This window comes from Sardina pilchardus, chromosome 16 (assembly GCF_963854185.1).
Source record: "Sardina pilchardus chromosome 16, fSarPil1.1, whole genome shotgun sequence".
NCBI lineage: Eukaryota > Metazoa > Chordata > Actinopteri > Clupeiformes > Clupeidae > Sardina > Sardina pilchardus.
Genome location: NC_085009.1, coordinates 1,616,391 through 1,627,144, shown reverse-complemented (window position 1 = coordinate 1,627,144; position 10,754 = coordinate 1,616,391). Strand labels below are relative to the sequence as shown.

At 45.1% G+C, this 10,754-nt stretch overlaps 1 protein-coding gene across 1 annotated transcript in view; it reads right to left on the bottom strand.

Annotated features, from left to right (window-relative positions):
• Positions 1-4,337, bottom strand: part of slc10a7 (solute carrier family 10 member 7) — an 8,593-nt gene extending 4,256 nt beyond the window's left edge. The window contains exons 1-7 of the mRNA XM_062516858.1: positions 4,120-4,337; positions 3,522-3,604; positions 3,265-3,401; positions 1,994-2,069; positions 1,480-1,518; positions 613-648; positions 267-350 (exon numbers count right to left, since the gene is read on the bottom strand). Coding sequence (XP_062372842.1) covers positions 267-350; positions 613-648; positions 1,480-1,518; positions 1,994-2,069; positions 3,265-3,401; positions 3,522-3,604; positions 4,120-4,219 — 555 coding nt within the window. The 5' untranslated portion in view covers positions 4,220-4,337. The remainder of the gene's footprint in view (positions 1-266; positions 351-612; positions 649-1,479; positions 1,519-1,993; positions 2,070-3,264; positions 3,402-3,521; positions 3,605-4,119) is intronic.
• Between the last annotated feature and the right edge of the window lie 6,417 nt (positions 4,338-10,754).

The window sequence follows — 10,754 nt, the reverse complement described above, 5'->3', positions numbered from 1 at the left end:
ACGGTTAGACCTTCCGTTAATGTCACCGTACTCACACATATATCACACTCAAGTCAATCATACTGTACGTATCCTCATACGTATCCTCATACATACAGCAGAGCTGCCATATTTAGACTTGGCTTACAGTTGTTTTTCAGTTCTATGACCTTCCCTTTCAATTAAACTATTCCTGAAGGCCTGTCTACTGGCCACACTACTACCGAGTCCTGTCCAGATCCAGCTCAGCCATACAATAGGTCACCCTCACACACACACACACACACCTGCCCAATGAGCAGAGGAACCACGACAGTCATGAAGAGCTGGGAGAAGATGGAGGAGAATGGCACCGCAGAGGACGAGCCCAGCTGCAGGGAAAAGAACAGGAAATGCACAGCTTTCATTCACAACACAACGCTGCCATGAAGCCCTGAGACACAGATGCTCCAGGCTCCTTCAGATAAAAGTTCCTGTGCAAAATGATGTGCAAAATTGAGATATCCTGTAATCTTTCACAGATGCGTTACACACAAGCACACTTAGGAAATATACTGTATATACACCTAACCATGTACATAGACACCAAACACACAGACCATGACACGTGATATTAAAGGGGAGTCCACTTACGAACAGCAGCAGCAGTGCAGGTGTCACTACGATGCCCTGCCAAATACAGATCAAGATTCAGTTACACTCCTGTCACATTCTGCCAAACACTGATCCCCTAAATCTATACTCTTTAATTTACAATGCGGCCATATACTTGCATATACAGATAGATACAGTAGATACATTTTTAAACATTCACAATTTATTCTGTTAAATACAGATCCCTGTTAGCACATTACTGATACTCTGACCGAAAAAGATACTCATTGAAATTCACAGCTAATGCATTGTGGCACATGTAGGATCACTGCCCAAATACAGATACTTAGTTATTGGGTCCTAGTGCAAAGTCAGTTTATGAGCAAAGTGCTCATGCATGAACCAAGGGCATCATGGGGCTTGAGACAGCTTTTACCTGACCCACTGATGTGTGTGCTGATCTTTCTCATGGTATTACTGTACATTTGCAAATACATTTTACGTAGTTATTGCTCTAAGCGATCTAGGTGCTCTGTTGACGTTCAAACCAAACAGAGAGCTATCGCGCTACTCCCTCCCACTCCCTCCCGTGCAATTGAAACACTCCTGAACGTGCATCTCGTCGGTGAATGGCTGAAACAGTTTGTTATGCTTCACGGCCTAGGCTTTTTTGATGCCGTTTTTGGAGCCTGGGCTGTCTACAAAGAGACAGTGCATGAGATGTTACAGTGCATTCAGGGAACAGTCAGCTGGGGGATTGTGGAGAGAAACGTGTTTTGCTACAAACGTTTTAGCTTAGAAACCATTTGACATCGCTTAGAGCACCTTTAAGCAAGCTTTAGCTAGACTTTAGATTCTGCACTTTGCCCGGCATTCAAATGAAGGCCCATAGTGCTGTGAACTCACCAAGAAACTACCAAAGGCAGAGTTGAAGATGGCAGCAGCCTGTGGGAGGAAAAGAAACGCCTGGGTCAACACATACAAATGCCCTGGGCTGTGTGCTCTAGCCTACTTCAAGTCAGCAAAGCTTGAAGTCGGTTTCCTGTTTCGCTGTTAACAAGCACCTGAAGAGGAGTTTTGCAGTTGTACCAAAACGCGTGCTCACCGCAAATCCTTCCCTCCTTATTCTGTGCAGCCACTGCACGTAGACTGCCGTTTTTAGGGAAAAGGTAGAAACTGAAATCGTTTTTAGAACAACTTGAAACACCGCCCACGGACATTAAGACTCACGTACATTGTATTCCTTACATTTGGTACAAGCACTTACCTTCAGGTGCTTGTTAACAACCATGTCAACAAACTGGTTTGCCGACTTCAAGTAAGTTTGAGCACAGAGCCCATACCTGATGTATTATTACGGTCACATCAACACACACACGCACAAATATACTACTATTACACACACACAAACAGTTCTTACCTCATTTCCTCCAACAGCTTTGGTGAGGATGACAGCAGAGGATACTGGTGGGGGCATGCACCCGACGGTCTGCAGCCTTGAGAACACAATCACACAAAGCCATGGTCATTAAATTCCCATTTCTCGTGAGTGCGCACACACACACACACACACACACACACACACACACACACACGCACACACACAGGAGTAGGCTATGACAACAACATGCATATGTGCTTGTTGCCACACAGAAAGTTGTTTACACACTAATGTGCAGAGGTGTTGGTGTGTCAGGAGGAGGGCTGTAGAACTGATTATATGGCACCAATAATCACCTTACTAGCCGATAACACATACCCAGTAGCTCTGACTCTCTTATCTAGTGTTTCCCTCACTATCTTTTAAGGTCACCATAAGCCTCTATTACCACCACAAAACCCACACTAGAACTGAACATGAATGATAACAGCCTACAGCAAAACTACAGCCATCTAGACCTTTTCTACAGCAATCTATTTCATATATACACAGAAGAGATGTTAGAATACTAAGTAAAACGTAGGCTTTACTAGCCACTGCTTACGCTGCATAGCTGGTTGATAAGAAACCTATGCAAAACCATAAGTGTAATTGCCCAAGGGAAGAACATTGTGAGCATAAGGGGTTTTCAAGCAGGCATCTTTCTTTCTCCGTGCTTCGTTGAATTAGGCCCCCAACACTTCCAGAAGACTCAACAGTGGTGTTTGGAGTCGCAGACCCACCTACCTACACACTCATGAAGCCATTGTTTGAACAGGCATTACATTCCTCTTTGTTTCCATTGGCCACATATGATCCAATATCAACATAACTAAACAGAAGGTAAGCCATAGAAGCAGGCATCAACAAATACTGTCCAGAATTATAAATCTGTCCTAATCCGTGAACTTCAGGAAACTGGAAAATCAGCTTTGACCTTTGCTGATTTTGACTAGTAGCCTACCATCCACACCTCTCTGATTATACAAACAAAGCACCCTGCTTTCACAATCTGATTCCTTAGGAGGAACATATAACAAAGGATGAGGATGTATGCACTCCACTGAAGGGCTGTTCACCTCAATTTAAATATTTTCCCTCACACAGTCATTCATGCATATTGTGTACAGGTAGGTATGTGCATAAGATGGTGTTGCCTGCGTGTATGTGTGCGTAGATGCCTACTCTGTGTGTGTGTGTGCATGTGTGTGTGTGAGAGAGAGGGGGGGGGGGGTTAGAGAGAGAGAGCGAGAGAGAGAGTGTCCACGCACCCTCTCAGCAGCCATTGGTTCATTGATGTGAGCTCGAGGATATGGACCAGTACCCAGATGCATAATGGGAAGAAGACCAGGGTGAAGCACTGGACAAACAAGTGCAACCGCACATGTAACAGAGCTGACGCTAACTCCTACAGCAAAGACAGTGAGAGAGACAGATAACGAATTCATTATGAGTGTGTTTGTAAATTGAGGAAACAAAATGGTAGTTAGAGTCAGTCAGTACAGGGCTAACAAGTTCCTATACATACCTCGGTTTTCAGTGAGAGACCGCTGTTCAGAAAGATGGCTGAGACAGCAATGTAAGACACTGTGATCTCTGGACGAAGAGGACCTGAAGGGGAGATGGAGAGGCAGATTGAGAAACAATTTAGGTTACTACACTCTATAAGCTGAACAGAGACAGAAGAGGCAGAATAAGCTAGTGTGGAGAGAGAGAGAGAGAGAGATGCCCAAGGCCCAGGAGTAAACCTCATGAACAAACCAGGTGTGATGTAGTGGGAGGCAATGGCAATGTCCGCGCGCAGGTCCGGGTGCTACGTGTCACTACAGATGCGCGTGACCCATGTACACATATGGGCCATTCATACAGTATAGCAGCCTAACCTGTTCATGGATGGATGCTTTCTGTGTAGGCTAGTAGTCTGCTGAGATTGGTCGTTTGACATACATCGTAGCTGGTTGAGACACAGTCTTGTGTCTCTTACAATGTCTATAGATGTTGTAGTAAGTTAAATGATAGACAAAGACCTCAATCACTACCTGACAAGAAAGTTGAGTAATATCTCTGAGAAACATTTCGCCACTTTCTTCCTCTTTCATCCATAGCCTACGACACATGACACTTACCTCCTTTCACTCCGACGGATGGCTCTAGTCTAGCGCAGGCGATTGCCACAACAATTCCGATAATAAACCATTCCTTGCGTATCCGCGCAAGCAAACCCATAGCAAGAGGCACTCTTCAGCTCCCTTCCAGTGCCTCCCAGTAGTGCCCGGGACACAGAGAGCTTTTCTCTTCTCAACTGAAGCCCGAGTTGCTCCCCCACTTCCTGACACATACGCGTATCGCCATCACAACCGTAATTACCCTAGTGAATGCGCATAATATTTGTGTCCGTGTCAGGTGGTAGCCAGATGTCTGAACGACCAGATCAGAATGAAACCTCTTTTTGCTGTTTTTGCAAAATAGCAGATCTACATCTATCACTCCATTCTTTTTCCATTTGTCACTTAGGCCTATAGAGCGCCAAGATATTACACATGTAGCTTTTAGATATTACGCTTTGGTGTTTTAAACATTCAGAGAGAATCCAAAAGTAGCCTATAGGGAGAGGAATAAACTCCCTAAACTTAATAGCCTAATTTCTTATTTTTGATGCATGCAGCTATTGTGGCACTCTCACTCACTCTGCCTGCAACTTTTGTGTGCTTGACTTGTCTGTTTTCTGCTGCACAGGAAACAAGTGGTAAGGGTAAACAGCAAAACCTCTGGGGTCAAATATATTAGCACTAGCGCCCCTCAGGGTTGTGTCTTGTCCCCCCTACTGTACTCACTGTACACCAATGATTGTGTATCACATACAGACTCAGTCAAGATGTACAAATTTGCAGATGACACAACATTGGTAAGGCTCATCTCTAAGGATGATGATGATGTGGCCTACAGGAAAGAGGTAGCCTACTCACATTAGTGGAATGGTGTTCCCAGCACAATTTAGAATTCCATTTTTTAAAGAAATGGTAAGAAATGGAAATGGTAGTGGACTTTCGCCGCAAGGGGCTAGTGTCCCAGCCCCTGGCCATCAATGGGGTAGAAGTGGAACGGGTGGCAGCTTCAGGTTCTTAGGGACCACAGTTTCATCCTCAATGAAACTAGGGCAGTGCCCGTGCAAACAATGTTTTCCAAGAAACATATACCCAATGACGTTGATGCAGGTAGATCATGTTAGATTGGTGATGATGTAGAATCAGGCCCGTGCAGTTAGAGCTTTTTACTGTCTTTGCAAAGTAAAAAAGTGAAGGGGAAAGGCGTTTGAGTTGCAGCTAATGGCAATATTAGACACATGTTACATACCCGTGCGTTTTTGCTGTTGTTGGGAAATTATAGTCTAAAGTTAACCGCATGACCATGGCCATATGCCAGTGCTATGAACTCGGAGTGATGTTTGAATGAATGTTAAGCCTGTAGCCGATGTCCAGATAGAGTGAAGAGCCGCTGTTTTAAATGCAAATTTTAACAGAATGGTACCGACGTGTGTGTCGGCCTGATCAGGCAACAGAAGCGCTTGGCAACCGCGGTTGTTGAGAAGCCTAAGCTATGCAACGTTACGTGACTGTAACAGCCTGGTGCATGTGACTGTAACAGCCGGGTGCATGTGTGTCAGACTCAGCATGTTTATCCAACATGAACAATCTTGAAACGGTCCGTTGTTTACGTGAGACATAGTAATTTCCATGATTGGCAACGTGAGTGTCAGCGAAATGGGCTTTTTTGTTTCTATGCTGGAGTAAGTGAGAGTGAGGGGGAGTGGCTAGAGCGAGAGCGGTAGAATTGTGGGATTGCGGTAGAGTTGTATTTCGCTCAATTTAACGATATCTTTGTTATTTGTTGTCCAACAACGACCAAACTTCGCACTGCACTCACGCATGGCATTAGCAAGACCCGTGTCAAATTTTAGATCAGTCGGATGAGCGGTTCGAGAGTTATGCGTGGCACAGACAGACAGCCAGACAGAGTGACACACAGACAGACGTTCCTTGCTTTAATAGATAGATAGATAGATAGATGGGGGTGACAACCTGAGCTGTATTACTAAAAAAGCCCTCCAGAGGCTCTTTTTTTCTCTGGCAGCTGAGGAAATTTGGGGTGGCCTGCAAGGGGATGCTGCAATTTTATCGTGCCACTATTGAGAGTATTCTCTCCTTCTCTATCACTGTCTGGTATGGAAACATCACTGTCCAGAACAGGCTACAGCTAGACAGGATAGTTCATACGGCCGAGAGGATCATAGGCTGCAAAGTTACCCCCTTACCAGAAATCTACAAGGCCCACATGCAACGAAAGGGCATGAAAATCCTGAGGGATGTAACTCACCCTGCCAACCATCTCCTTAGCATCCTCCCATCAGGCAAAAGGCTTAGGGCTATTAGTACAAAGACCTTACGCTTTTTAAATAGCACATACTGTAGTGCAATTAGATTTTTAAATAGCTCTCCGTCCCTGCACCAATACCTCATGGAGGTAGATTAATCCAACTCAGGTCTTGGGTAGTGTTTTGTTTTTATTATCATTTTTTTTTATATAGGCCTACATGCTTTCATATGTCCTGCTATATTTGCACTTCTGGTTGTGTACTTACAATTTGCACTTTAGGTATACTTCCACAGTCACTCGCCACTTTATACTTGCCTATGTAGGGACGAGCCATGTAGCGTATGTAGCATGTACAGTACTGTATGTTCTTTGTATCTGCGTCTCAGGCTTCATGTCTTTGTGTGGTGTTGTCTTGTCTGTTGTGGAGCACACCGCAGCAAATCCCAAACAACTTCTGTTGTATGGCAATTAAAGTATTGAATCTGAATCTAAAATGAGCCATTGGACTTGATTATACTGCAGAGGATGGTACAGTAGCTGAGAGTGATGCTCGTGCTAAGTACTGGAGCATAGTAACATCGGTATAGTTTATACCCATTGAGAATATCTGATAGTTTTTTGGATAAAACTTTTGAGTCATCATGATTGATCATTTGTGTTCTTTAGGATTTAATCAATACTTGCACTAAAGTCATGCAGTCAGCCAACCGTGACAGGCAGTGGTTTTTCCATATGGTTCAGCAAATCGAGAAAAGAACAACTGCTGTCCACCTGCAGGACGATAGGAAGTCCCACAGCCAGGTGAAATTTCCTCAGAGATGAGTTAATTTTACAGCTCTAAATTACTTGTAAGGATCACTTGAGAAATGTTCTCTCCACAAAAATGTCTCCGCAGGAAGCACATATTTGTTGTCCATGTGTTTTGACGAACGGTTCATACAAGGACACTGAAGCTGATGACGAGGTGATGTATCTGTTTTCAGTCTCACTGATTAACCATAAAAAGCATGTTCTTTTCCCTAATATACTGTACTGACATGCGTGGCATTGCTATCTCCAGATATGGTCTCAGGGATCTCGTTGAAGACTGCAGGTCTTGTTTGGGCAGTCTGGAGCAAGTTGTGATGCAATTTAAGGAGAAGGTGGAGATAGCTCATCCACCTCCACCTATGAACATTCCTCAGAAGGCCGCTTTGTCTTTACTTCAGAGAGGAGAGCAGCTCATCTCAGGCATCACTAGGTCAGCTGCTTCATTTTGGAACATATAAGTGTCGCTACATGTTCGTATGTTTTTGATTCAGTAATGTGTTCATCTATGGGCAGTACCAAAGCAAGCTGTACAAACATCCATGACACCTGTCACATAAGACAGTGCAAAGATGCTGCCGTACAGGTGTGTCATGTGCTTCATAGGTTTACTAGCTGAAGACAAACCTTACAGTACATCAAATCATTAGGACATAAATTACATAGTTGAACCATTTCCAATATTTGTTGTGTCAGGTCCCTGAGGAACTTGCTGCTACAAAAGTGGAAGGCAAGGTAAACTTTCATCACTCTCCAGACCTTATCACCAAATGTGAGGTGATGGAGGCAAATGTGTCCACGCTCCCTTCCCCTGATGACCAACTCATCTCTCCAGCCTTACTGGTAGGCATACACTTTCTTCTGTATCCCATAGTCTGTATATTTCATGTCTTGGGACTGCTTCCACATGTGTTACTGTACAGCAATAATTATGCCAGGAGACTGATGTCATCATACACATAGACTCACAGAAACCGATGACTCGATACAGATTTTTATCCATCAAAGGAACTGTTATTGAATGGATCAATGATAGTTTAATTTCTCTTTTCAACAGGCCACTGCTATGGACAGCAAATTTGAGATGATGGAGTGTGCGGTTTTGCCTGATTCTCAACTGTGCCCACCAGCCGTGATGGTAAGAATTGTGTTTTGGTTTAGGGAAGTCTTCATTTGCGATGGCCATGCAGATTATAGAATATAATGGAGCGCATTATCTGTTAGACTGAAATGTAGGGAAAACATACAGTGTCTTAAAAGCAATACATTATCTAGTCCTCAACAAATATTGTTTCACTCCTACAAAAAAAGCTATATTCACTTTCAGATTCAGATTTTATTTGTCACATACATAAAATGCAGTGAAATGTTACAGTCGGCTCCATGCTAGGTAAAAAGAGGCATACAAACTAACATAGAACAGAAACAGTAACAACAACAACAACAACAACAAAACAACAATACATTCGGGGGGGGGGGGGGGGGGGGTATTGCAGGTAGAGTAGAAAGTGCTATGTGCAGTCAGTTCCATTTAAGTGCCGGACAGCTTGGGGGAAGAAACTCTTCCTGAGTCTCTCGGTCCTTGCCGCCAGTGTGCAGTATCGTCTTCCTGAGGGAAGCAGAGAGAACAGACCATAGTCTGGGTGGCTGGGGTCTCTGAGTATCTTGGTGGTCTTGTCCTTGCACCGCTTGGTATAGATGTCCTTTAGGTTAGGTAGTTACCCCCCTATGGTGCGTTCTGCTGAACGCACCACTCTCTGCAGGGCCTTTTGGTCTTGGATGGTGGTGTTACCATACCAAGCGGTGATGCACCCAGTCAGGATGCTCTCTATGGTGCTGGAGTAGAAGCTCTGCAGGACTGTTTTGGATGCTCTGAATTTCTTCAGCCTCCTTAGATGGTACAGTCTCTGCCTAGCTTTCTTTACCACAGTGTCCAGGTGGGTAGACCATGTCAGATCCTCAGTGATCTGGACACCGAGGTACTTGATTGTGTCCACCCTCTCCACAGGGGTCCCATTGATGGATAAGGGTGTGTAGTCCCGCACCTGCTTCCTCCCAAAGTCCACCAGCATCTCTTTAGTTTTGGTGACGTTGAGATGGAGATTGTTTCTCTGACACCACTGGGTCAGGCACCTCACTTCCTCCAGGTAGGCCGCCTCATCGTTGTTGTGGATTAGGCCTACCACTACGGTGTCGTCAGCAAACTTAATGATGGTATTTGAGTCTGTGGTGGCTGTACAGTTGTGCGTATACAGGGAGTATAGCAGGGGCGACAGAACACAGCCCTGGGGGGCCCCTGTGCTGAGGGTGAGGGAGGTTGAGGTGTGCCTGCCCGCTTTCACCACCTGGGGTCTCTCTGTCAGGAAGTTCAGGATCCATGTGCAGAGGGCGTCATTCAGCCCCAGGCTCCTGAGCTTCGAGATGAGGGTGGAGGGAAGAATTGTATTGAAGGCTGAACTATAGTCAACAAATAACAGTCTTGCATAGTTCAACACTTTCCCCTTGCTCTTGTCCAGATGTGATAGGACAGTGTGTAGTATGTGAGCAATGGCATCCCCAGTGGATCTATTGGGCCGGTACGCAAATTGTAGAGGGTCCAGTGTGTTGGGCAGTGAGGAGCAGATGTGGGCCTTGACCAGCTTCTCAAAACATTTCATCACCACAGAGGTGAGTGCAACTGGGCGATAGTCGTTATGACAGGCTGGGCTGGGCTTTTAGGGTATGGGGATGATGGTAGACTTTTTAAAGCATGTGGGGATGATGGACTGTGCCAGGGACAGGTTGAATATAGCTGTGAACACTGGTGCCAACTGGTCGGCGCAGACCTTGAGAACTCGTCCAGCTATCTCATCTGGTCCTGCAGCCTTCCTGGTGTTCACTTGCTGGAATGTCCTCCTGACATCGTGTTCAGAGAGAACGAGTGGTCCTCCGTTCCCTCCTACTCCGCCACTCTCCTTACATGCTGCAGTGGGCTCTTGGTCACGGCAGGTGTCAAATCGTGCAAAGAAAGTGTTGAGGCTGTTTACCGACTCCTTATTTGCACCTCCTGAGGAGGGGGGTGGGGCTTTGTAGTCAGTCATGATTTTTAGCCCCTGCACTTGCAATATGAATGCTCTATGAATTTGTTTTTCTAAATTATTTCATCAACAGAGGTTTGAGCAGCGATGTGAAATGATCACAGAGACTGAGAACAGCAAGCAACATCCTCAGCATGCTTGTAGAATTGTGAAAAATCATGTTTGCAAGCACCTTCCAGTTGCTGAGAGTCTCACATCTGAGGTTGAGGAGGTTGCCGAGGCCAAGCTGATGTCATCAGACGTCAGACGTATTACATTGCATTTTCATTTTTGGGGGTGCAAATCACAAATGACTATAAGCTAAGTTGATGTGGGCTATTGAGACCAACATACCATAAACATTTTGTCATCCTCGGTGCCACGGTTCAGGTAGTTATTTAGGAAAAACTGTAATTTTTGGATTTCGGGAGGGCCAGTGCAGGGATGGAGTGGTCCCCCGGGACCAAACGAAATAGAAGTCAACTGGGGCTACATGCCCACCAAGTTTTATGTGCCCCGGTGTC